Source organism: Chelonia mydas, chromosome 12 (genome assembly GCF_015237465.2).
Source record: "Chelonia mydas isolate rCheMyd1 chromosome 12, rCheMyd1.pri.v2, whole genome shotgun sequence".
Classification (NCBI taxonomy): domain Eukaryota; kingdom Metazoa; phylum Chordata; order Testudines; family Cheloniidae; genus Chelonia; species Chelonia mydas.
The window spans coordinates 37,901,498-37,929,240 of record NC_051252.2 but is presented as its reverse complement, the minus strand read 5'-3'; the positions used below and the strand labels follow the sequence as shown (position 1 = coordinate 37,929,240).

The window sequence follows — 27,743 nt, the reverse complement described above, 5'->3', positions numbered from 1 at the left end:
CAGGGCTTACCCTTTAGTTCCTGCGGAACTTATGCCTTAATGTTTTTAAATTATTTTCTAGTCCATACGACTTAAAAAAACCCCAGAAAACCAACTCCTAAAGGTAACTGGTGTCATATTGCCTGCTGAAGCCATGAACTGCTTCCAGTCCCCAAAGCAGGGTGCTGACTGATGTTTCCATCACTCCCACTTAGTTTTACCTCACAAAAATCCTGCAGGTTTGATGTTTCAGACATTTCCCATTCCCAAAATCTTCCCACTCTGCAAGTCCTGACTGCATGTAGGTGAAGTCTTCTGGTTGGTGACCTATCAAATGATTAATCAAGGGCTGGCTAAGCTGTCAGAGGCTGATCTAGTGCCATGCCAACCATGATTGCTGCCCTTAGACTTATAATAAGCATTAACCCAGTCAAGATGGTGTCACTGCTGCTCTGGTGATGCAGGGTATTGGTGTATACACACACATGATATTCACTTTTTAGTGTATGTTTGAGTTGTGTAAATACCAAAAGGAACACAAATCACTAGCCCAAACTAACATGACAAATGCAACATGCAACAAGACAATCAAATTGGCATATCAGGCTCTGAAGAAACAAGAGCAAAGTACTCTGAAGGAATAAAGTTAAAAAAGCATAGAAGGAAAACTGGTTTTGAACTAGGACCAAGCTGAGGCATGCCAAGTAACAGTAGGGCCTATAGTTTTTGCTGGCATGTTTCTGATGTTGTTACATACATTTGGCTAATCTTCAGAGGGCTGTGTATTTCTACACAATTGGAGTGAAAGGTTAACTGCAAACAGACATTCAGGGATTACTTCCCACTCATCTACTCCAAAAAGCAAGGATACAAGCACAAAGCCACATCTTACGCTGGATCTCGGACATCTCTAGTGATGCGATAATTCCAGTCCCGGAAAAATTCATTCTCTTTGTCGAATTCACGTTCGTCTTCTCCAATGGTCACCGTAAACCGCTTCTCCTCAAAATCAGGCTCTTGTTCTTTTCTCATTGTTGCCTTTTTTAATACCTGTCACGAGGCACAATAAAAAGCTTTTTAAGGAAGCAACAATTTTGAGGCATGGAGGGCAAAGTTCAGCTTACTAATGGCACATCAGCACTAGTGAGGGATCTGCTTCCTAATTAACCTGTCCCTCTTCTGTTCAATTCTCATGAACAGTTAGGGTTTGGATATCTACTTGAAACAAAACATGTAATATCTCATTATCCTGTTAGCTCACAAAGATGAATCAGAAAGCTTTACCTCTTTAGCATGCCGGAGTCCTCTCTCCCAGGCACTTTCTGTTGGAGGGTCTGGAGGGGGTGGGGGCAAAATTTCATCAACTACAGGCGCACCCTGTTAGAAAAATGAGAAGGAAAGGGAAAAAGACACAGGCTGATATTAGAATTGGAAAATGGTGCTTTGTGAACGTTAGCGAATATCCAGGCGAAACATCAGTAGGGCACAAGCGGTAGGGCACACCTGAAAAGTTATTACCATTTACTAGAGGTTGTAAAAAGGGCCTTCTTAAGAATTATGCATCCCAGAAGAACATTTGATTTTGCTAAGTTAACAGCCCAAATAAAACAAATCCTTCAACGCCTGCAATGTATCTGCAGATCTAAACAAGCAAAAAACGCAGAAGCCACAAATGCAAACCGTTGTGTTCATACCCAAGGGTTTGCTGGCATCAGTGGGTGAGGGCCAATGGGAGGAGCGCCGTTGGGTGAGAAAGGGTCTGGTTTGGAGATCAAGGAGTAGTTCCCTTTGTCGTTCACACCAGGATGGATAAACCTACAGTTCATTCCCCAAGTACAGTGACCTGTGAAAAAGCACAGAAATCTTATTAAAATGCTGTACAGAATAGTCAAACACCTGGAAGCTCTGGTATCTTGTTCAGCTCCAGAACTATCTGAAGTCTTCCAGGAGAGAACATCTCTGATTTTCAGAGCCATGACCTTTCTGCTCCCCACATTGGTCCACCGTCACTTACTTTCAGGGCACCCCGCAAAGCCTTTTTGCCTGGGCTTTCCCTGCGAGATGAATTCAGTTGGGATCATGGGTGAGCAAAAACCCAAGACACTTACTCTGGTAGGGTGGGAGGGCTGTTTATGTGGGTAGTGATCCAGAGAGTTGTGTGTGCACTTTTATAAGTAAAAAGTGCGTAGAGCATAGTTAGGAACTTTTATAGCTCAAAACTAAATAACCGAGTAAGAAGTTTAAAGGCATCAGTCTGAGTTAAATACACAGTCTGGTGATAGGGAGGAAAAATATAACCCAAGCTCCTCTAATAGCTGATTCTGCACAGGAGCAGGAGAAACATTCTCAGGGGGCCAGAGACCGTTTCACATCGGCTCCTCTGAAAGTCCACTTACGATGCTTCGGTGGATTAGGTGAAGTTATCATACCCATGGGGAACTCAGGCGTTTGTAATGGGATATGGGCTAGTTCCTGGTCTGAATTTAGCTCAGGTTAGTAGGTAACAGAACTTGCTTTTCCCTTTAGCTGCTCACATGAAATCATTTGATGGACCTTCAGTAGAGATCCTGATAGGTGTCTGTGTCACACAACACTGCTATAACTGCAACCTTGACTGGCAGTCTCAGCATCAGCGATGAAAAGTTAACGGAACACAGAAATTTAACCACATTCTCACCCCTAAAGGTGGTCCCTCCAAGTCAAGGTGGAGACACATTGGCAGGACAACACACAAAGGAAAGTTACTTTGACACTGTCTGTGTTGTATAAATTCTGTGCTAACGGGGAATTCAGTATCCAAGGCTGTCCATTGCCAGGACACTAAGTAAACTGTGAGCTTTTATATGTGATCAAAGATAACACGGAGTCAGTTAACCTGAGTCATTTGGTACTTTCATGTTTTCTAAGAGGTTTAGTGTGCCCCCTTCAGGAACTTTATAAAACTGACTTCACTCATTAAGAGAGGATAATATATTTGAATATTTCCATTAGGGCTGTCAAGCGATTAAAAAAATTAATTGTGTTTAATCGCACTGTTAAACAATAGAATACCATTTATTTAAATATTTTGGATGTTTTCTACATTTTCAAATATATTGATTTCAATTACAACACAAAATACAAAGTGTACAGTACTCACTTTATATTTATTTTTGATTACAAGTATTTGCACTGTAAAAAAAAAGAAATAGTATTTTTCAATTCACCTAATACAAGTACTGTAGTGCAATCTCTTTATCATGAAAATTGAACTTACAAATGTAGAATTATGTACAAGAGAAGCGGCATTCAAAAATAAAACCACGTAAAATTTTAGAGCCTGCAAATCCACTCAGTCCTACTTCTTGTTCAGCCAATCGCTTAGACAAACAAGTTTATTTACATTTTCAGCAGATAATGCTTCTTGTTTACGTCACCTGAAAGTGAGAACAGGCTTTCTCATGGCACTGTTGTAGCTGGCGTCGCAAGATATTTATGTGCCAGATGTGCTGAAGATTCACTTATCCCTTCATGCTTCAGCCACCACTCCAGAGGACATGCGTCCATGTTGATGACGGGTTCTGCTTGACAACAATCCAAAGTAGTGCGGACTGACGCACGTTCATTTTCATTATCTGAGTTAGATGCCACCAGCAGAAGGTTAATTTTCCTTTTTGGTGGTTCAGGTTCTGTAGTTTCTGCATTGGAGTGTTGCTCTTTTAAGACGTCTGAAAACATGCTCTATACCTCGTCCATCTCACATTTTGGAAGGCATTTCAGATTCTTAAACCTTGGGTCGGCTGCTGTAGCTATCTTTAGAAATTTCACATTGGTATCTTCTTTGCGTTTTGTCAAATCTGCAGTGAAAGCGTTCTTAAAACGAACATGTGCTGGGTCATCATCTGAGACTGCTAGAACATGAAATATATGGCAGAATGCAGGTAAAACAGAGCAGGGGACATACAATTCTCCCCCCCAGCAGTTCAGTCACAAATTTAATTAACGCATTTTTTTTTTTTTTAACAAGCGTCATCAGCATACAAATGTTTAGCATATCTGGCACGTAAATACCGTGCAATGCCGGCTACAAAAGTGCCATGCGAACATCTGTTCTCACTTTCAGAGGACATTGTAAACAAGAAGTGAGCAGCATTATCTCCTGTAAAGGTAAACAAACTTGTTTGGTCTTAGTTAGTGGCTGAACAAGAAGTAGCGACTGAGTGAACTTGTAGGCGCTGAAGTTTTACATGGTTTTGTTTTTGAGTGCAGTTATGTAACAAAAAAAATCTACATTTGTAAGTAACACTTTCACGACAAAGATTGCACTACAGTACTTGTGTGAGGTGAATTGAAAAATACTATTTCTTTTATCCTTTTTACAGTGCAAATATTTGTAATAAAAATAATACACACTTTGATTTCAATTACAACACAGAATACATGTATGAAAATGTAGAAAAACATCCAAAATATTTAATACATTTCAATTGGTATGCGATTGTTTAACAGTGCGATTGAAACGACCATTAATCGCGATTAATTTTTTTAATCACAATTAATTTTTTAATCGCGATTAATTTTTTTTAGTTAATCGCGTGAGTTAACTGTGATTAATTGACAGCTCTAATCTCCAGTAAAGGTGTAAAGGGTTTGAAAGTTGAATGCTGGGACTATTAATAAGAATCTACACAGACCATTTTTTATTTCTTGTTGAAATATGTCAAGTGCAAGACTTACTCCTGGCAAGTAAGAGGCCCTTGTGCATGTGGTAGAATGGCTACAAATTAGGTGTTCCACTAGGATGGGTTATAAACATACATTATTTCACAGAATCAGTTATATTTATCAAAATGGACTGATGTGGCCACATGACATGACACTTAGCAATTAATTCCTCAGAAAGAGCAGAGACTAGAATTTGAGCATCGGAGGTCCCACAATGATGCTTTTAGCTTGGCTCCTGGATGGCAATATTCCTATAGACTTCCTGTACCGGGGAAGACAGAGATGAAATCAAGGTCACCCAAACAAAGCTTAAACCAAAGGATCGTATCTTTGGCAAAAGAGCTTGACGTGATTCAATCTGAACTTTTCACATATTGAGATAAGGGACTGGTGATCACAATAATTCTGTGACGCATTGGGATGTAATATGATTGAACAACACTAAGAATGAAGGAATAAACAACCCCACCCAGGGAAAACTCACCTGGTTCAAACAGAGGAACACACCCCTTCCAGCGATATCACTACCAAACTCATGACAGGAAACAAACAATTAGACACAGGAAGCCACTCAATAAAACAGGCGAGCGACACTTAATGCTCAGCTCTTGGAAAAATCCTAAACAAATCCCTGTGTAATCGATGTTCAACACAGCAGTGAAAGCAAGTCTTCCCACTCCCCCCTTTCTAGCTTTATTTTAGTTAGTTAATTTCATTTATAATTTCTATTAAAACAAAAGCATTTGGGTGAACACAACTTTAAGGGGAAGTTGAAGGAACTCAGTCTAATATGGTCCATATTAAATTCAGTTAAAAACAAGGCTTTACAAAACCAAGTCTCCACATCTTTTGAAGAAATTCCATGGAAACAGATTTTTTTTTTTTTAAACATTCTCCAGTCTTTGCAACAATGTGCTAGCATACCAGATCTTGAAAGTGAAACTGGTTAGTTTATTTCCAATGGTCAAGATGGAGAAAATGCAAAACGCAAACAGAAAGCACAAACAGGTTAGTTTCTAAACCTTTGTTTTACCAATCTCAGGTGTTGTGTGTAACAAAGGCAAGAACATTTGTTGAGTAAAATATGATTTTTCACTCAATAGCACTCCTCTTTAATCCCAGTCCATAAAGACCTAAGTAAGTAAAATCCATTTATTCACATCTGAATATTAGTGACATTGTAGCAAAATTTTTGGACACCTTCGATCTATAGCTAGCTTTGAACACTCAGCGGCTGAACTCTGATTGATCTGCCACAAATCATTTATCCATCTACTCGCTGGTCGTCCTCTACTATGATAACCTGCCACTTTTGAGGTTACTTCCATCTCTGCGCCTGATGGGACCAATGTGCATAAGTTTGTGCCTACTGATTTCTGACAGCAGGGTCTGCTGGTCTCCAATAATATTTCTAACATAAGCATGTGTCTTTTTTTTTTTCCCCATCCAGGAGATATGCAAGAGTCTTTGCCAGCACCACATCTCAAAGGCTTGAATTTTCTTCTTGTCAGCAGAATTAGTTTCCCACAATTCACATCCATAAGTCACTATGGAAAAAATAAGCTGTTCACCAATCGAACCTTTGTACATGTTGAGATACCAGTGTTTCCAAACTTTTGTAAGGGAGGCCATTGCTGATGAGCCATTCCTAGTCATGTTCTGATTTCTTTGGAACAGCCACCTTGGTTGGTATGCATGAGCCCAGATAATTACTCTACAGCCTCTACAACCTGACGTAATCGTACTGTCCGAGTATTCTGTTTCTGTTAATCATGTCAATGTGCATGCATTTCATCTTCACCTCATTCAGGGATAGTCAAACAGACACCAACATATGTTGCCTTCCCTCAGTGGCTGTAGCAAAGAGCACTGCTATCCGAGGCTGGCTAAAAGGTGTCTGTTAACGAAATCCCAGCTCCTTCCACTTTGTCAAAACCTTCCAGGGCTTGTCTCGTAACTAATTCTGCACACATGTTGAAAAGGCTTGGGGACAGAATACGCCCTCGTCTCACCCAGTGGAAAAGCAGTTGCTATCACCTGCTGCTGTTTGCACCGTGGTCTGTTACTGACAGTGGAGACTTGTGATGAGTTCATTGAGATGTTTTGGAATCCCCAGGTCTGCCAGTGTCCTCCAAAGACAGTCACGTCAGAAGGTATCAATGATTTCGAGTAGTCAATGAAATACATGATCAATAGGTGATTAAACTCCTTGCATTTTTCAATGATATAATGGATAAGAACATAAGAACGACCATACTGGGTCAGACCAAAAGTCCATCTAGCCCAGTCTCCTGTCTTCCGGCAGTGGCCAAAGCCTGGTGCCCAAGAGGGAATGAACAGAACAGGTAGTCATCAAGTGATCCACGCCCTGTTGCTCATTCCCAGCTTCTGGCAAACGGAGGCTAGAGACACCATCCCTGCCCATCCTGGCTAATAGCGCTTGATGGACCTATCCTCCAGGAACTTAACTAGTTCTTTTTGAATCCAGTTATACTTTGGCCTTCACAACGTCCTCTGGCAAAGAGTTCCACAGGCTGACTGTGTGTTGTGTGAAGAAATACTTCCTTTTGTTTTAAACCTGCTGCCTATTCATTTCATTTGGTGACCCCCTAGTCCTTGTGTTATGAGAAGGAGTAAACAACACTCCCTTATTTACTTTCTCCACACCAGTCATGATTTTATAGACTTCTCTCATATCTCCCCTTAGTCGTCTCTTTTCCAAGCTGAAAAGTCCCAGTCTTATAAATCGTTCCTCATAAGGAAGCTGCTCATTTTTGTTGCCCTTTTCTGAACCTTTTCCCATTCCAATACAGTATAACTTTTTTGAGATGGGGCGACCACATCTGCAAGCAGTATTCAAGATACAGGCGTACCATGGATTTATAGAGGCAATACGATATTTTCTGTTTTATTATCTATCCCTTTCTTAATGATTTCCAACATTGTTCACTTTTTTGACAGCCATTGCACATTGAGTGGATGTTCTCAGAGAACTATCCACAATGACTCCAAGATCTCTTTCTTGAGTGGGAATTTAGACCCCACCTAATTTAGACCCTATCATTTTATATGTGATGCTCGTGATCTGATCATGTGTGCCTCGTCCCTCTCTGAAACCGGCTTGTTATAGTGGTTTCTGTTTCTACCATTCCTTCATGCAATCCTAGATTACACAGAGCAGAATTTCGCCCGTGTGCGATAATAGGGAGATAATATGATTGTTACTACACTCTGTTATGTCTCCTTTCTCTGATAAAGGCAGAAAGATTTCATTCGGCCAGTCATATGGTCAGTTTCTAATCATCCATACATCACTGCAAATTTTCCACATGAGATCAATATGTGGTCATCAATCACTTTTAACAATTATGCTGATACATTATCTGCCCCCAGTGTTTTACCAGGCCTTTTTTTTTTTTTTAAAATATAATAGCGTGCACTACTTCCTGTTGCAGGATTCATGGCTCCCGTTCCACACTCTCCTTTCCGCTGTCCTGTATTTTACGTGGCTCTGATGAGGCTTACAGATTGTCACAGTAATCCCTCCACCAGCGTTTAGTGTCATCACCTTAAGTGAGGACTCTGCCATTATGATCTGTTATCATGAAGACCATAAAGATCTAAAATTTCATTAATCCAGATTGTATTGTATCACATACTTTAATAGGGCTCACGCTTTTGATGTTCTATACTGAGGGAAAAAGCTTCTCTTCCTAGACTACGCTAGTAGCCTACTCAGTCTGAATCCAGTGTTTTGTGCTAAAAGGGACACCTTCATTCCTCACCTAATCAATCAATCCCGATGCTACGTCTGCCTTTAACACTGGGCTTCTTTGGAACTCTTTATGGACAGTTTCTAAAAATGTTCTGCATTTCAGAACAGTACATTTACACGCAACGCACTGCTTGGTAGAAAAGGCAGACACTATTAGTCAAATGCAATACAGAGCAGATCTGTGTTGGTGGAGCTGAGAGGAAAGGAACATGACACACCAAGTTAACATTTACAGCGAAATGCAACATTATTTCTAGCCTTGTCTTCAGTAAAAGACATTTCAATAAATGTCTCAAAGGAAGAAGTGGAATCCTATTGTTTGAGATTTATAGAAGTAACCTGGATACTGGAGTGCAGGGAACAATTCTGCTCCAGCCGGGCATGAACTAGACAAGAACAAATGAGTATTTTCCATCTCTAATTTGTACAAATGTAATATTTTAAAAACATTTTAAGCAATATTTGATTATTAAGAGGATGTCTGAAAAGAATTTTATTTCCAGGTGCGGTAAGTCATCCTTTATTTGAGGAATTCTGCACTTAAGACAGAACAGTTTTTACATATTTTGCATGTTGGCCTTGAGTAGAATCAGCACTTGGCCACCATGGAAAAGAAAGGTGATACTGAGTGATGTCTGGGACAACATGCCTCATGTGACTAGTAGTATAACAGTTGCACAACTGAACAAGAGAAGCCAAGGAGTGCTCGATTCACTCCCTCTGCTGTAGTATATTGTTACCTTTCATGAAGAATCGGCAGGTGGGACGCGGCCTCACTTTCCTATCACTGGGATCTTTAACTTCTCCCTCCTCCAGATCATCATCCTGCAAGGCACAGAAGGACAGATGCTTAAAAGAGTCAAGTCATCATGAAAACCACAGACTCTTTCACAGTAAAATCAAAGCCAGCAACTCCAAAGTTACTGGGAATGTGTGTCGTGGGGCAACTGGGAACATAACAGTGGGATATGCACTGTGGACCTTCCCATGCCTAAGAAAGGGTAGGGAGGGTATTAATTCTAGTGTTCCAGGGGAGACTGGAAATCCTGCAAGAATCAAGAGCTTCTTAGTACCTAGACAAGGCTTCAGATTCTAAGATGCACCCATTTTCCATGTTTTAAAATAGTTTTAGTTAAACTGGGCCAAACCCAAGTGAACACTCTGAAATCAACTGATTTATCTTGAGTCCCTCCTTTGGTTTATCAATTTTAAAATGCACGTTTAATTACAATGCTGTGACTCTTGTATACAGACCAGCCCGAAAGAGTGACTGGTGAGGAGAGCTGAGACAGATGTTGGGAACGTACATATTAAGTTCTGGAGGACAATTGCTGTGTTATAACACCCACTTGAATATGCCTCTTTATCATGCGTAGTGACAATCTCTTGAACAGCCTTTCAGGGAGGAAGTTCGGTCTGTTGTTTTCATAGTCCCCTGTTGCAGCAGTTCAATCACACTCCCTTCTCCACCATTCCTACCCTTTTATTTTTTAACACTGCTCAGGAGTTCAGTGTTGACTCACAAACCAGCATGGCTTATAATGGAACTTGGCATAAACTAAGAGCCATGATACAGCACAGGGAGAAACTTAGGAAGATGGAGCGCGTAGAAGCTCTCTAAATTGCCTTCAAGATTAGTCATCCTGGAAGATTAGACATCAAAATATGATTTATGAAAAGAAATGTATGTCCACAGAATAAAACAAGTGTAGCTTCACAGAGCAGGCCTTTGCTTTTGTTCTCAAAGGAAACCCTTTCGGAAAAAGCTTTTAGCCACTTGGATTTGTCAGGTCAAAGGGAGGTTTTTTTTAAAAGGGGTCCAGTGGAGAGAAAATATGCATGTGACAAGCGACATCAAAGGCATTAGGGGCAAGAATGACAGCTGTTCCGACTAAGGGTATGTCTACAATGCAGCTGGGAGCATGCTTCCCAGCTTGGGCAAATGGACATGTGCTGGCTCTCCTCAAGGTAGCATGCTAAAAATAACAGCGTAGCCAGCAGTTGCATGGGCAGTGGCTCAGGCTAAGCCACCTGCTCACAAACACATCTGGACATCCTGAATATATACTCCATCAACAAGCCCAAGCTGCTGCCCACGCGACCCTTGGCTACACTGCTATTTGTAGCATGCTAGCTCAAGCAGAGCTAGCGTGTGTCTGTCTACCCATTCTGGGAAGCACAGTGTAGATGTGCAGTGTAGATGTACCCAAAAAGGTGCTGGAACCTTATCTTGCCTCTCTCAGCTTCTTTACCTCAGAGATTAGAGAGTGTCTTGTGGACACCTTCCCTCTCACTGGCAATCGTGACATCCCTGTAGCAACTACAGTGATTACATCCATGGAAAAGTTATATGAAGAAAGCGTTTTATGTATTTTTATCACCGTAATAGCTGGAAACTAGAAGAAATGTCCACTTGGCTCTGGATAACCCAGCTCTCCAGGGACTCACTGTTTAATATCTCTTTCACTATATTCCTTCCAAGATTCTCTTGGGCCAGAGCTCCTTTTTAAAAATGCCTGCAAATGGTGTAAATATTTAAATCTTGTGCTAGCTTTTCTTCCCCATCAAGCTAAAAATGTCTGCAAACAGCATAAATTGCAGACAAATTAACATCTCCCCCCAAAAAAGATGGGTCTTGCATTCAACATAATGTGAATGGTAGAGCCAGCTTAACGCAGCTCCTTTCAATAGAATTGTGTGAAATCTTTGCAAACCTGGTGCTTGAACAAAAGAGTATTTAATTCAGTGCGGTCTAACGAGAATCAGACAGCTGGGATCTTCGTTATAAGCTAATGTATGAAAGCCATTCAGAGTGCAAATTCATCTTGCATATTAGTGTGGACAGCATTCCCAGGAATCCCTAGCAATTGGGAGGAATGCTTTAGTATGAACAACGAGGAGTCTGGTGGCACCTTAAAGACTAACAGATTTGTTTGGGCATAAGCTTTCGTGGGTAAAAAATCCACTTCTTCAGATGCATGGAGTGAAAATTACAGATGCAGGCATAAATATACTGACACCTGAAGAGAAGGGAGTTACCTACAGGTGGAGAACCAGTGTTAAGAAGGCCATTTCAGTCAGGGTGGATGTGGTCCACTCCCAATAATTGATGAGGAAGTGTCAATACCAATAGAGGGAAAATTGCTTTTGTAGTGAGCCAGCCACTCCCAGTCGCTTTAGAGTTGTATCAAGATGCATGTTAAAAAAGTTATTCTGAAATGATTTTAGGGATCCACTAAATTTAATTGCTTGGGTTCTCCCACCACAAGGATTTCAGGTAACACAGAAATGTCTAATCCAGGGGTGGGCAATAATTTTCGCAGGGGGATCACTCCAATGATTTTGGTAAGTCAACATGGGCCGCACATTTCTACCATATTAATGGAGCGGGTGTGGGGTCTGGGAGGGAGTTTGGGTGCAGGAGGGGGCTCCGGCCTGGTGCAGCATGTTGGGGTTCAGGAGAGGGTGAGGGGTGTGGACTCTGGGAGGGAGTTTGGTGCAGGAGGGGGCTCCAGGCTGGGGCAGGGGTTGGGGTGCAGGAGGGGCTGTGGGGTTTGGGAGGCAGTTTGGGTGCAGGAGAGGATTCTGACCTGGGGTAGGGGGTTGGGGTCCAAGAGGGGGTGCAAGGTGTAGGCTCTGGCCGGGAGGCACTTACCACAGGCAGCTCCCAGCCGGCGATGCTGCAGGGCTCAGGCAGGCTGCCTGCTTGCCATGGCCCCACCCACTTCCGGAATCGGCTGCGGCAGGCTGCTGCTGGCACTGTCTCTGCATGCCCCTTGGGGGGAGGAGAGCGGTGGGTCTCTGTTCGCTCCCTGTGCCCACAAGCACCACCCCCGCAGCACTTATTGGCCAGTTTCCGGCCAATGGGAGCTTTGAGGATGGTGCTGGGGGTGGGGGCAGCGCATGGAGCTGCTTCCCCCTCCCGCCAGGGGCACGCAGAGACACGCTAGCAGCAGCCGGCCGCTTCCAGGAGCGGCGTGAGGTCACAACAGGCAGACAGCCTGCCTGAGTGCCCCGCTATGCCACGGGACTTTAGCCACCCAGAGATCACGAGGGGGCAGCCAAAGAGCCTGGTGGGCCAGACAGAAATGTTCGATGGGCCGGATCCAGCCCGTGGGCCGTATTTTGCCCACCCCATGTCTAACCTGTATTGAAATTGAGTCAGAACGTTTGAGTCATTTGAAAATATAGAATGTATTTTATCAGATCACCTTCCACAGTGAGCAGAACTTAAGAGGAAACTTGTGATCCTGACCACTGAGTTAGCCAAAGCATCACGTGATTAAACATGAAAACAGGTGGTCAATGCAGGAAAGATCAATTTTGTTACTGTATTCTACCTACAAGATTTAGGACACACTTCTACTGGATTAAAAAAGGACTTGAGGTTTCTTTGAAAAAGCCCTAATAAGCTAAATCCTCTGTCATTCACCCCAGTTTCCTGAACGTTTTACCACAGTAGAGGTAGTTCAGCCAGACATCAATGCATAATTTGGGTTCTACGCTAACTTCAGCCAACGCCAGTCTACTACAGTTTCCATTCAGCTATGAACCTCTTTCAGAAAACGCCACTGCCAGCTGCAGCCCAACTGGGAAACAAACTGAAATGACAGACGATTATTTTGCACGTCTCCTCCAATTAACTTCCTCTCCCTTAATCGTCAGTGAAGAACCTCTTACTTTTCTACCCTGCCCTCCTAGCTCTCAGATTTGGGCAACCTTCCTTGGCTGAGTAGGACTAGAAATGACTCCTTCCCAAAGCCATTGCTTCCTTGCTTGATTATCGAGAGGTGCTGCAGTGACAAACTTTCCCTGCCCAGTTGCACGGGGAACAAGAAACAGAGCCAAGAAATTGCACTTGGATCTCTGACATAGAGGAATTAATGCTAACCACTTGGCTTTTATATTTTAAATGCTGTCTTACATTCCCAGTAGTCAGAGTGAAGTGTGGTTGAAACTCAAGACTGGGAGCCCATAGGAAGGGTTCTAGTCCCTGATCTGTGGTACTGAGAAAGTCATTTCACCGCCAACTCATTCTCCTCCACCTGTAAAATGGCACTAATATTGCACACGGTGACTGATGAGTGCTGCTATACAGCAATCCAGGCACAAAGTACTAAGTAAGCACTACCGACCACAATTCCTAATGGGATCGGTCACTTTGCCTTTCTGAGTACAAACTCGGATAGGTCACCACAGGAAGCGTGCATCACCCAAATGTCAGACAACAACTTACTTCGATTGTCAGCTCTTTTTGTTATGTGTTTGTACAGTGCCTAGCACAATGGGGTCCTGACCCATGACTAGGGTTTTAAGGCACTACTGCATACAAACAATACAATCTATTTTAAGCACATGGGTTTGCCACACATGCCAGACATCCCATCTGCAGGAGCCATTAGAGCCTGGTAGGTTAACAATGTACAAGTGATGGCATAGCTTGTAAGCGCCTAGCATGGGGCTGGCTAAGTAGGTGCTAGCATTACCCAAAAGTCCTTTGTGAGCAAAGGTAGAAAGCTGAAGCTCTGGAGACCCTGTGCACTGATCAGGACCAAGTTTACTTGAGATCTTTACAGATGTTGTGCGCAACAGGGTTTTCCAGAGTACACAGCAACGGAAGTCACAATTAAGTACACAGCAGACCTTCCTTTTCAGAAGTGTGCTCCTCATATATATGCTGGGGCATAACCTGAGCGTGTGAGGGATGGGCAGTGATGGACAGTTTGAGAGCCTACAGTAGTTATAGGCCATAAATTAGGCCCAAAAAAAGCTACTGAAGATATTCACATCAAATATGACAGATGTTCAGGGCACGACAGCCTAAGAGCCAGCTAATTCTGAATCCAAGGGCAGAACAACAGATTTCCCCAGCCCACACAGGCTTGTTGAATTCCGTCCCCTGTCTAAGGATAACTCAAACTTACATCAATCTCGCCATCATCAATTTCTCCATCATCTTCCTCTTTCTTCTTCTCTTTGAGAGGATCCTGGCCATCCTTTTCATCATCGCTTTTACTGTTCGATTTCTTCTCATCCTCAGGTGCATCATCTCCCTTCTCCTCCTCCTCGTCATCCTCACCCCCCGCCTTCTCGGCCTCATCCTCTGGAACAGCCGCACTTGGCTCCTCGGGAACTTCCTCATCATAGTCCAATTCATGCTCATCCAGTTCCCGGGTGACAGAGGACGCTTCGTCTCCAAGGTCATTTGTCCGGTCTTCCTCCTCCTCCCTGAGACACGGGGAGCTCTTCAGCTCCCTGCTCTGCTCATTACTGTCAGAGTCCTGGGACTTGGTTTCACTTAAGTGGTCCTCCTCATCCGAGTGGTTCTCCTCTTCGCCCTGACTCAGTCCCCTGACTGCATCCTCCTCTTCCTCTTCCTCCAGAATGTTGCCATGACCCTCTCCATCCAGTTCCCGATCTGAGCCACTCTCTTTCAGGATTTCGTCGTCTGAGAGTTGCTGGTCCTCCTCCTCGGGAGAGCAGGGGTGTTGCTCAGGACTGTCGGAAACATCCATCAGTACTTGGTAGTCTGCTAAGGGCAAACACAGTACGTTTAGTATGTGGAACAAAAACCTTGTCCTCATAAAATACAGGAATACAGCTTGTATCTTTCTACTGGAGGAGGTGTTGCCTGAATGTATGGTCTCAGCTTACTCCACAGAATGAAAGAAGTTTAAATATCCAAACAGCTTAAATTGTTTATTTCAGTATTGTCCCAGACTGACTAGTTAAATGGGATGCTACACCTTGTGCATGCACAGATACAATCTTGGATAAGGATTTCACCTGCTTTTCCAAGCTACACAGGGTCAGGCCAGATCACTACTTGGATAGGCGACTTCCCCAAAAAATTCCAGATGCTGCAAGAAACGGTGTGGTACTCTTCCCTAGAGGACAATACTTCACTAGAACCTCAGCGTGGTGATATGCCGCAGCTTTAGGATGACATGTAAAATACAAGACCTAACCAGACATGGTTAAAGATCCAAGATAATCACATTCTGTCTACATAAAGTAATTCCCCTCTCATTTCAACTGCGTAAGTCATTTTTCACATCTCCTTCTAAAAGCGGCAGACAGCACTGCTGGTGTAAAATGGCTGCTGCGTTCCACCCCAGAGGTAGCTGTATTTCATCAAGAGGTTGGTGAGCGCTGTACAAACAGGGTCTGATTTCAGAAGTGCTCAGTTCCCAAAAATCTATCTGAAGTAAATGGGAGCAATGGATGGTGCAGCTCCTCCGATTACAAGCTGTGTTCCAGGTTATGAACTTTGGTAAAAGCAGCTATATATACTGGCCAGAGCAAAGACAAAACAAAAACTGTATGTGTGTGTGACTGATTTAGATTATTAAGAAATTTTGGATAAAGTTAAATTTAGAATGCAAAACTATGACTAAGCACCCCCCTCTCTACATAGTAACACTGTATCTAAAATATCTTTAAGTAAATGTTTCTATTTCAAATATGTCCATGTGCTCTATCGTGTCTTTTTTGTGTGGTCCATAAGAACATTTAAAAATTAGGTCTCTGCTTATGATAGAAAAGATAAGTACAGTAATGACAAGAGGCAAGGCAGAAGGTATTTCAGAAGTAATACATCAAACGCATTTGTGTTCCACAAAGGAGAAGGCTGACTTTATAGGGGACTGGATGGCCCAGGGAGCTGGTAATGAGGTATAAGTCCTCTGACCTCCAAGTACAGTTGTTACCATCTGATAGCTGTTTGGTACTCTATGCAGTTACCTTAACCCTCAGAACAAAGTACATATCACCAGACAGATCACAATAACTGGCACCAGTTGGCAGTCTCAGAAGAAGCCAAGGACTGAATGGGCATGGGTCTAAACAGGGTATAGAGGTTACTCCTCCAGAACGCTGGAGAGGCAAACTAATGGTGTAGCATGGGGAAGTGTGTACTGTAGTTCTCCGTCCTGTACCTATGGGATGATTAAACAGAGGCCTTCAATTCCCAGTATTGTCAATCTGACGCTCTTCCAAAGTACTCAATTCACCATTAATTTTTTAAAAAATATATATATATATATATATATATATATATATATATATATATATATATATATATATATATATATATATATATATATATATATATATATATATATATATATATATGTACACACACACACGCACACACATAGTCTGACTTGTCTTTGTGAAAGTGTTCTGTAATCATGGAGGTTTGGGAGGGCAGGAGGCAGAGGTTATAAGTCAAGAGGAGAACTGGTACTGGGCTTGTTAAGGTAGCTTTATGGCTGAAAGAAAAATCATGGGATTGAAATCAGTTTTATTAAATTCCTCTCACAGACCGATTCCATCCCCCAAAATATGTATCATGCTTCACTCAATTGAGTCTTCTCCATTATAGATCCCTGAAAGCTTGTTCACTTTGTGGAACAACTGCAGTTGAGAGCTGCATAAAGTGCCAGACTTTCACTGATTACATTTAAACTCTTTAGATGAAAGATGCTACATATACAAAATATTATATTAAACCAGGCAGAAGGGAGCTTCTCTAAGGAGACCACCCATGTCTCCTTCAAACAGTTTGTATCCATTAATTCTACTTCTGTGTGAAAAAAGAGTTACCACCACCAGTCCGCTGAGCAGTATTTTCTCCTCTCCTGATCCACAACTAGCTCACTCACTCTTCCCTACTGAGTTTCTTTGACCCAGACTGTAGCAAAAAAGGCTGCCATTTACCTTAGAAGTAGGCAATAGACTATGACAGGGGCATGCTAGGTCTCCAGTGATTAAGCATACTGCCACGAAATCTAAATAGATTTTAAGACGGAAAAAAGCAACAACAACAACAAAAAGTCTCAGAATTTTAAACACCAGACCCTGGCTGATTATTATGGAATTTGGGATCTCAGCTCTGAAATGGGACAGGAAGCGTGTTACAGGCAACATGGGTTAGTAGTTAGAGATCAGGGTAGGAAACCAGGAACTCTGGAATTCCAATCCTTGCTACTGATTTGCTGTGTTGGCTTGGGCACGTTGCTTAGCTTGGGTTTCTCAGTTTACTCATCTGTTAAAAACAGGAACAAGAGAGCCTTAATTTTCTCCCACTTTTGTTTTTGTGCCTTCTTCCAGCAGCCCCCCCTGTCCTGCATGGATCGCTGTCACCCCCAGTCAGCCCAGTTTACCACTGAGATTATGGTAAAGACACATTTTAGCCCTAGTAGTAGCTTCTAGTGTTTCTCAGCACACAGATCTTCCTCAAATGACCAACTTTGTGATTTTATTGAGAAATTAAAAGATCAATAATAACATAGCTAATTTCCTCCTGCTAATTGCAGCTCTGGGCAGTTAAGTACATTATGGGGCAGATTTCAAATAAATTGTGCTTTTAAAAACATTTAAAGGTTGATGCTGAACTCAAATGTCAGTCACAAACTGTTACTTTCTGTAAGAACAGTTCTATGACAATTTTAATTATCTAACTGCCTTCGAAATTACCCTTTCCAGCACATGCATGGCAATTTACTTACAATTTGTTACATCTCACATAAAAGGTCAACATTAACAAGCCTGGAGAAATGTACAAACTGTCAAGCAAAGATGAGTTAGGGGAATTTATTTGTTTTCTGACCTACTGCAAATAAGTTGTTTAGAAAGAGGATGCAGATTAGGGGCTGTGAAGGGAGTGGGAGAAAACGTGCTTGTGCTCATTTTATCAATTTAGCTGCTGAGTATAAACGTTCACCTCTGCTGGCTGTTACTAAAACTACAACAGGAACACAGTCTAGTCCTGGTACATCTCTCTCCTCTGTCGAGCGCCACTAAGAAGTGATGGAAGGGACAAATGTATATAAAACCAGTGCTGTCTTTAATGATCACATTCACGAAGGCGAGTGTTCATGTTAGTTCACTACATATTTCCTGCTTCCCAGCAACAGCATTGCAAGTTTCCCTATACCAATCCTCAGCAACAGGTCTCAGACCTCCTCTGTTGGGTCATTTCTAAAGCTACTCTGATGAGGCAGCGCACATGGGAAGCTTGCACTGCCTGCTGTTACGTGGATACGCAGAGGGTGCTCGGTTCAGCCAGCTGGTCAATCTCCACGGCCATCACTCTGCCTCAGTTCACCAGTACAATAGAAAAACTACGCCAAGACGAAGGAATGCTGTGATTATTATGCACAAGCAACTATATGGAAATCAAGAAAACCCACCGTAAGAATCACAAAGTGGAACTAGAACCAGGAAAAAAGTGGGGAGATAAAATGGTGTGACAATTTTTTATACTAACATGGGGACAGCAGTGGCCACCATTCTCCTTGCAGGCCACTAACTGTTGTTCTTTCAGTGAAAGGAAGGCTAGTGAAAATCCCAGTCCAATTTTTATTCCAAGAAGTTTAGACTGACAGCATTTACCACCTTACCACAGCAATCAATCAATCCTGCCCTGGCCGACGTGGAGATGCCTAGGCCCTAGATGACACACTTGTCTCTGAGGTCTCAGATTCCCCAAACAGGTCCAGAGGACTGGAGGGAAAGCAAGCGAGGAAGCTGTCTAACATTGCAACAGCTTTATTTGGAGCACTATTACAGAAGTATGATAGGACAGGAAGAGATGCATCGACTGCCTGAGAGCCTTGCTGATATAGTGGAGGTGAACTAAACAAATCTGTTCAAAGAAAAGGAATAACTCTGACCTACAAAATTGGCCCTATTTATAACGGGTTAAAGGCAAATTTGTGAGAAATACAAAGTGAAATTTTTTTTTTTTGAGAACTACCAATCCACATATAATGCTACAAGACTTATAACCTAGAGTTATGTGGCAATAAACCAATTAATAAATACTACCTTCAATTTACAGCACTTCAAAACCACTTTATAATTTATGGGTGGGGCCACCTCTGTTTAAGGTTGCCTGACTTTTTCCATTAGAAAACCCTGTTTTCAGTTGCCTGTAACTTGGCCAAACTTTAACCTGAATCAGTTCCTGAACCAGGCTGGGTTTTTTTTTCTTCTAAAAGTTTCATCTAAAACATTTCAGTTGTTTCTGAGAATGGGATTATAGAAAAATGTTGGTTTCACTCAAGTTAAAAAAATGCCTTCATGCATTGGATCTGGGATTTTAAATTTGGCAGACAGGGTTGTGCTGATGCCAGGGATGTACCTTTTGCCGTCCTCATGAAAATTCACCTACATTTGACCACATTATAAGCCTTTGAAAAAAATCTAGTTCACATATGCTCAGTTGAGACTTGCTAGATTTTGGTAGATAAATTCTCCTAAGATTCTGCCTTTACTGAGCATTCTGCAGCCCTTCACAGATTCTACATGTGACTGGACTGTGCGTGTGTTATCCCCACAGAGCAACTGAACGTGTTCCTTGGCAAGGCTGCAGGAGCTGAGCAGGACCTTCCCTGCAATTGCACCTCCCTTGCTGCCAATGGTCGTGACACCAGAACTGAAAGCAGGGAGGCTGTCTCTCCTGTGCTTTCAAAGCCTCTGCTTTCCTCCCTCCATGCCAAGCAACATAAAGGAGGAAACCAGCTGACCTGACTGCAGAAGGGTGAAGTCAAAAGTGTGACACTAATGTAGGGTCCCCAATTTGAGATGCCAAGGGTTTGCCTATTCAGAGCAGAGCTCCCAGTGACCTTAGCTGTAACTGTGAGTGCTCAGCATTTCCGCAACTTTGACCCTAAGTGTCTCTTGTTGGGTACCCAGAAAACGAGGAACACACAATGGCTACCTATGGAAACTTTGGTTTAAGTGAGTTGCCTATCACATAGGAATTCTGTGGCAGAGGCAGGGATAGAATCCAATTCGCTACAGTGACATTCTTCTTTTCCTGCAATCCCCTGCCTCATTCACTATACATGTTCCAGATCTGTGACACACGAGGCAGGGGTGCTAAAGACAAAAAGCCTCATTCACTATGCAGTCAGGATTCATCCCCAGAGCAGGCCCATCCTGTGCACACTGAATGAGGCAGATATCCTGAGGAAAGAAAATAGAATGTGATCATAAAAGACTATCATAACGCAGATGCATGACGTGGCAAAATGAAGGTTGCACAGACAACCTGAGTTCTGGCATCTCCTAACTTTTGAGTGTTTGACTTTGCAAACTCAGTTTGTTTTAATGTAGGTTTTTAGATGTAAATATGAACTAATCCTCATGCCATCACTGCCAGGTATTTAAGTTATCCTCATTTTTACAGTACATAAAATGGATCTGCTTACTGAGGAGAGGTGAAAAGGGCAGCCTGTTCATATTTACCCCTCTTCGGGTTATGTTAAAATAAACTTGTACCAAACCAAAGACCAATAAAAATGTTCTTAACCCCCCCCCCCCCCCCCCAAAAAAAAAAAAAAAAAAACATTAACAGGTTTTTTTAAATACAAAAGTATTCTTCTGCACTTTTGCAAGTTAAACAAGACAGCATTGGAGCTATGCATGAGAAATTTCACAATGAAATTTAGAAATGGAAACAAATGCAATAAAAAACATCTTAACTAATTAAGAGATTTTAAAAATTATTTCCATTTTTATCAGTCAAAGTACTGTTCATAATATAAGAATGTTATTTTTTTAAACATAATTTTTAACCTGAGAAGCACTCTTTGACTTGCCCAAGGCAAAGAGCCTAGATGAGAACTCAGGAATTCCAAGCTTCTGGTCCTGTGCTCAAGACTATGTTCAACTTCTATTGTCTGGAAAAGTAACGCTGTCAAAGGAGAGACAAGGGAGGTGCGGTAATATCTTCTATTGGACCAACTTCTGGTGGCGACAGAGACATGCTTTCGAGCTTACAAGAGTTTAATTTGTCCCTCTCACCAACAAAAGTTGGTCCAATAAAAGATATTACCTCATCCCACCTTGTCTCTCTAATATCCTGGGACCTGAATAAAACACTGAATATTATTGTAAATTTTGATGCAAGAGACTATCTACCACAAGGGCAAGGATACCTGGATGGCAAGATAGATCAGAATACCCAAGGGGACTGTGTGTGACTTCATGGTTACGTTATTATGGTGCCTGAGGAGTTTACACTTAATAAATGGTTGGGGAAAACTGAGTATAGAATTCTCATCCAATTTGGGGTTTGTGACCCACTTCTTAACAGTCTGCCCTGAGGTTAGTACTCACGTTCTTGAGTTACTGCAGCACAGTTTGACAAGTACACTGAACAGAGGGGCTGGATTCTAACTAACACTGTTGCCCTCATTGTGTGGAGTTAACAAGTGTATAAGGGAAATAGTTTAGACAGAAATATATATGGGAAACAGTTTAGAGAGAAAATAAAAACAATGGAATTTAAGGTAGCTTAGTATTCTGGGCTCAGGGCCCTTGCCAATGCCTTTTACAAGAAATAGTGCTAAATTCTGTCCTCTCTTGCTCTATGCATATCTCAGTGAAATCAACAGGAGCTGTGCACATGACCCTAAGGGCAGAATTTATCCAGTTTTAACAAAGACGTTTTAAATGGCTGGAGATGTATGTTTCTTATTTGGACAAACGGTCTTAAAATAGGTGTTAATCAAAATCTGTCGCTAGAGCTCTCTTTCTGCAGAAGGAAAATTCCACTATTTGAGCAGTATTTGACGGAAACTGGTTAAAAGGCACAACTATTTAAGTAGTATATTCAATTAAATCTACAGAAAGTTAAGCTCTGCCTACAATAGCAAACTGACCAGTTGCTGAAAACAATCTGTTAGCAGTAAGTCCACTGAACTGGTGCTGAAAACAGTAACTTGCTGTCATCAGGTCTGAAGAATGCTTCTTTCTGTAACCATGCTGAAAATGATTTTGTCCTAGATACACTAAAATCTATTTATGCAAAGGTTTGAAAAATCCAGTCTCCCAGGACTAATAGAAAAGCTTTCTTGGGCAAATGTCATCAATTTCCACAAAACCTAAGCTTTCATTTAAAAAAAAAAAAAAAAAAAGAAAGGGTTAACCATCATGATTGAAAAGAAAATCGTCCAAACATGAACAAAGTATAAGCCCATGAAGTAATTCCTCCCTCAGCTCCAGCATCTCTGCAACTGCTCAGGCTCTCTGAACTACAGCAAAGTGGAACCTGATTAGAGTATTGTCAATTTCAATATTGGAATTCCATGAGCCATCAGAGCAACAGGTCAATTTCATTTTGGGGACTTCAGAGAGCTCTGAGCAACAGAGGCAGGCCCTGGAGAGAAGGACACCTTATAAAACAGAAGTTGAGTGAGAAACAATTAGAAGACACCCCTCCTCAGTACAGCTAGGAGGTTGTGGGAGAGGTAACCCCCTGGCTGCTGAAAAAATTGTTAGGGTTCTCCTTTAGTTTACTTCTCCCATAACCTTGTAGCTGCTACTGTTGGACCATGCAAAGCTTTTCTAGTATCTGTAATCTGTGGAATTCCCACTTTAAACTATTGGCACATTAGTCTAACTACAGAGAATAAATGAATTTTTTTTAGCTTAATAAGTACATTATTCATTAATAATTCGGTTTCAGAGTTAAACTGCATTAAAATAAGTTGAGTGAGATAGTTGTTAAGGGTTTGTTTACACTAGGAAAAGATCTTACCCTCTTTCCACACTCTGGACAAACCCTATAAAGATCAGGAGAAAGAATTCACACATTTGCCCTAGTTCATGCTACTGCTGGAATAGTGCTAGTAACAATTGTTTCAAAACAGTTGAACCACTGCTGACAGATTTGTCTGAAAATCAAGTCAGTGAGCAACTGCAGCACAATTCCGAGGAAAAAACCCTGTCCACATGGCTCAGGGAACTCAACCGAGAAACTAGAGTTTTGAAATATAGCTGCTGATAACATGGTTACAGCTATACCATGGAGAGGCTTTAGTGCTACTGTTTCACTGTGCAGATGAAACAACCCAACAGGGCATAGATATCTATATTGCAAAGACTACCTTTCTAAACAAAAGGGTTAGAGCATCTAATTTATGAGTTCAGTAACACAACACCTATATTCCTAATATGCAAAATTCATTCTAAAACAAATCCACATATGCAATGTCACTAGGAGCGACAAGAGAAAAACAAGTTTAGATGTAAAACGTTATGCATTAAAAGCATAGAGAGCAGCATCTGGATTTCCAGAGTGCATGTTTTCCAGACAGCCCTGAAGCGTCTTCATCAGTAAAGCTTTTCCCGTTGCCTCTCTTAAGGGCACTTTGCATCTATCCACAATTCTGAACAAACTGTCCAGTTTAAATAATCCATCATCTCCCCATATATTTACCAGTGGGCATGCTAGCTCAGACCCTCACCTTCTCCAGATACCACCTGCACCTAGGCACTTGGGGCAGCTCACCGTACAGCTGGGGTTCTCAACCAGGAGTCCAGGGCTCCCTGGGGAGAGGAGGCGGGGGGCGAGCAGGTTTCAGGGGGGCCACCAAGCAGGGCCCGCATTAGACTTGCTGGGGGCCAGGGTAGAAAGCCAAAGCCCCACGGTATGGAGCTCAAGCCCGGGGCCCTGAGCCCTGCCACCCAGGGCTGAAGCCAACGCCTGAGCCATGTAGTTTCTCGGGGCCGCAGGCAAATATCCTGCCTGCTACCTCTTAACTCTGTCCCTGGCTTTTTTCTGCAGAAAACCAGTGACTGTGGCACAGGTGGGCTGTGGAGTTTTTACAGCACGTTGGGGCAGGCTGGGGGTGTGTGGGTGGGTCGGGGGGGGGGGGTCAGAGAGAAAAAAGTTGAGAACCCCGGACATGCAGCACAGCCCTGCCCTAACCCGCGACTGCCCACCCACGGTGAGAGCTGCCTGCGACCCCACCCTAGGCCGGCCCTGCTGCAGCCCCCCAATGCCCCATCCCTCTCCACCTCGCCCCCCACCGAGCCCGTTCACCCCGCAGGCCCCCGCTTCTCCACACAGCTTCCTCCCTTCGACCCCGGCCTGGGCAGGGGGACCAGATCCGCGCCGCTGTCCCTCGCCCCTGCGGGAGGAGGGCCCCCCCAGTGCCGCCCGGCTCCCAGCCCGGGGGGCAGAGCCCCCCTGCGGCCCCCACCTCAGGGTCCGGCTCCCCCCAGCCCCTCCGGCGCCCCCGCCATCCCCACGTGGGGTCAGGCCCTCGCCCCGCCCTCCATCCTGGGAGTCGGGCCCGCCCCGCGCCGAGGGCCCAGCCCCTCCCGCTGCCCGGGGGCCGGAGCCCGGCGCGGCCCCCCCAGGCGCCCGGCTCCCTGGGGCCACCCCGGCGGCTAGGCCGCCCCGCGGCTCCTCACCTGGGCGGGGGCGGGCGGCTCGCGCGGGGCGGGGGCGGGGGGGCGGCAGCGCCTCGGAGGCGGGTGGGGGAGGCGGCTCCGGCTCTCGGCGCGGGCGGCGCGGGACGGGGCCTCTACTCGCGGCGGCGGCGCAGGGCGGCCATTGTGTGACATCATCGGAACGCGACAGCCTCCCGGAGCGGGGCCGCCCCGCCCGCACCCGGCCGGCCTTAAAGGGCCAGCGGCACCAGGCCGCGGGGGGCTGTGTGCGTCGCAAGCTGGGAGGGGTGGGTGTGTGTGTGTCAGGCAGGCAGGCAGGCAGGGGGGTATCAGGCTGTGTGTTTATGTGCTGGGGGGCAGGCAGGCAGTGTGTGTGTAGCAGGCTGGGTGGGCGGGCAGTGTGTGTGTGTAGCAGGCTGGGGGGGTGGGCAGTGTGTGTGTGTGTGTGTGTGTGTGTGTGTGTGTGTAGCAGGCTGGGGGGGTGGGCTGTGTGTATGTGTGTGTAGCAGGCTGGGGGGGTGGGGGGGCTGTGTGTGTGTGTGTGTGTAGCGGGGTGGGGGGGCAGTGTGTGTGTGTGTGTAGCAGGCTGGGGGGGTGGGGGGGCAGTGTGTGTGTGTGTGTGTAGCAGGCTGGGGGGGTGGGGGGGCAGTGTGTGTGTGTGTGTAGCAGGCTGGGGGGGTGGGGGGGCAGTGTGTGTGTGTGTGTAGCAGGCTGGGGGGGTGGGGGGGCAGTGTGTGTGTGTGTGTGTAGCAGGCTGGGGGGGTGGGGGGGCAGTGTGTGTGTGTGTGTAGCAGGCTGGGGGGGGCGGGGGGGCAGTGTGTGTGTGTGTGTGTGTAGCAGGCTGGGGGGGCGGGGGGGCAGTGTGTGTGTGTGTGTGTGTGTGTAGCAGGCTGGGGGGGCGGGGGGGCAGTGTGTGTGTGTGTAGCAGGCAGGGGGTGGGTGGGCAGTGTGTGTGTGTAGCAGGCAGGGGGTGGGTGGGCTGTGTGTGTGTGTAGCAGGCAGGGGGGGCGGGGGGGCAGTGTGTGTGTGTGTGTGTAGCAGGCAGGGGGGGGCGGGTGGGCAGTGTGTGTGTGTGTGTAGCAGGCAGGGGGGGCGGGTGGGCAGTGTGTGTGTGTAGCAGGCAGGGGGGGCGGGTGGGCAGTGTGTGTGTGTGTGTAGCAGGCAGGGGGGGCGGGTGGGCAGTGTGTGTGTGTGTGTAGCAGGCAGGGGGGGCGGGTGGGCTGTGTGTGTGTGTGTAGCAGGCAGGGGGGGCGGGTGGGCTGTGTGTGTGTGTAGCAGGCAGGGGGGCGGGTGGGCAGTGTGTGTGTGTGTGTGTAGCAGGCAGGGGGGGGCGGGGGGGCAGTGTGTGTGTGTGTGTAGCAGGCAGGGGGGGGCGGGGGGGGCAGTGTGTGTGTGTGTGTAGCAGGCAGGGGGGGCGGGGGGGCAGTGTGTGTGTGTAGCAGGCAGGGGGGGCGGGGGGGGCAGTGTGTGTGTGTGTGTGTAGCAGGCAGGGGGGGCGGGTGGGCAGTGTGTGTGTGTGTGTAGCAGGCTGGGGGGGCGGGGGGGGCTGTGTGTGTGTAGCAGGCTGGGGGGCGGGGGGGCAGTGTGTGTGTGTGTAGCAGGCAGGGGGTGGGCAGTGTGTGTGTGTGTGTGTAGCAGGCTGGGGGGGGCGGGCAGTGTGTGTGTGTGTGTGTAGCAGGCTGGGGGTGGGTGGGCAGTGTGTGTGTGAGAGCCATTCATTCGCTCACAGAGTGACACACCACACATGACGGTGCCCTGCATCCAGCTCTATTGCCAGAGAGCTCAGTGCTACACAACACCGCCCTGATCCCCCTACCAGGCACTGACAGGCGAGGCAAGGCAATGCAGCACACCACAACGCATAGGGGTCAATGCAACAATGAAACCCAATGCTTATACAGCACAACGGCAAGTGCCAGGCGCACACAGACTGTAGGCCCAGAGCAGAAGTCTGTGTGTATATTGTCTTTCAAGAATGTTAAAGTTAAAACAAAACAAAAACCAAAAAGCAACCCATAGAAATGCAGAGTTAAAGTTAAATGCAGTTATCAAGCAAAGAACCCAAATCACCTTAACTCTGCCTCTGTCACGATAGCCCTGGGAAAGCCGGAAAGGCAGCTGGCATCATCTTATCATAACACAGGGCTTCATTCTGTTAGCGATCACAAACCCAAGAATGTCTCACTGACAGTTGTGTAGTGGTGGGCCTGCTTTCCAGTCAGGCACACCATGGAAACAAGGATTTTACAAATTCCTGAGTAGACAAGGTAATCACACGCCCCCCCCCCCCCCATTCATCATTAAAGTCCTGAAAGTGCCAGGTGATCAGTTTATGCTTAGCACCTCACAGAATCTGGCCTTATGATTCCATGTGGCCGCCAATTCTCTGTGGATTGTTAGACCCAGAGCCAGCATATTGCAGTATCCTTGTGTTTGAAAAGAGAGAAGGTACGTGTGGTGTTAAAGCAGCACATGGTAGTGGAGACATGCACGCACTAAGTTATAAAAGCAATGTGCTGGGGCATATTTTCTATATGCTGTGTGCAAAGAGGGAAAGATGGCAGGATGCCATCTGTAGGGGGCGGAGTTAACACAGGTACAGCAAATGCCTGTATTTACAGATGGGAAAACTGAAGGAGACAGAGGTTAAGAAACTTGGATAGGCCACCCAGCGGGTCAGTGACACGGCCAGGAATAAAACCCAGCTCACCTGACTCCCTGCCCCGGCTCTAACCATTGGCAAATTCTCCCACCATTGATTGAGAATAGCCGAGGGGCCTGTAGCTCAGGACTGGGTTGTGTGGTTTGGGATGCCCGGAACTGGAATTTGAGGTGATGCTGCATGTCAGGTCTTGGGTGAGATTTCTGACACTTTTACCATGGCTTTACTCACACTTTCCATCTCCCCTGATGGAACTCCAGCCCGGGGCGACGCTTAGATCCAAGAAACCCAGCTATGAGAGACTGCAGCAGGATGTGGTAGGTCAGGGCCCCTCTGAGTTTATTAACCCATTGGCTAGTTACCTGGTTGTCCTGAGACCACACCAGCTCAGTCCCTTGGTGCTATCTTATTGTTATGCACGGTGTCAAG

The 27,743-nt window shown here is 45.0% G+C and overlaps 1 protein-coding gene across 11 annotated transcripts in view; it reads right to left on the bottom strand.

Moving 5' to 3' along the window:
* Positions 1-24,834, bottom strand: part of ZC3H18 (zinc finger CCCH-type containing 18) — a 59,211-nt gene extending 34,377 nt beyond the window's left edge. For 3 of the 11 annotated variants that reach the window (XM_037877574.2, XM_037877576.2, XM_043526190.1), the window contains exons 1-6: positions 24,674-24,821; positions 14,383-14,990; positions 9,199-9,283; positions 1,674-1,822; positions 1,264-1,356; positions 872-1,029 (exon numbers count right to left, since the gene is read on the bottom strand). In XM_037877574.2, the coding sequence (XP_037733502.1) occupies positions 872-1,029; positions 1,264-1,356; positions 1,674-1,822; positions 9,199-9,283; positions 14,383-14,973 (1,076 nt within the window). In that variant the 5' untranslated portion in view covers positions 14,974-14,990; positions 24,674-24,821. Of the gene's footprint in view, positions 1-871; positions 1,030-1,263; positions 1,357-1,673; positions 1,823-9,198; positions 9,284-14,382; positions 14,991-15,244; positions 15,438-24,673 lie in introns of those variants that run through there. The other 8 variants (XM_043526187.1, XM_043526186.1, XM_043526188.1 and 5 more) reach the window with 8 other exon arrangements.
* Positions 24,835-27,743: the final 2,909 nt, after the last annotated feature.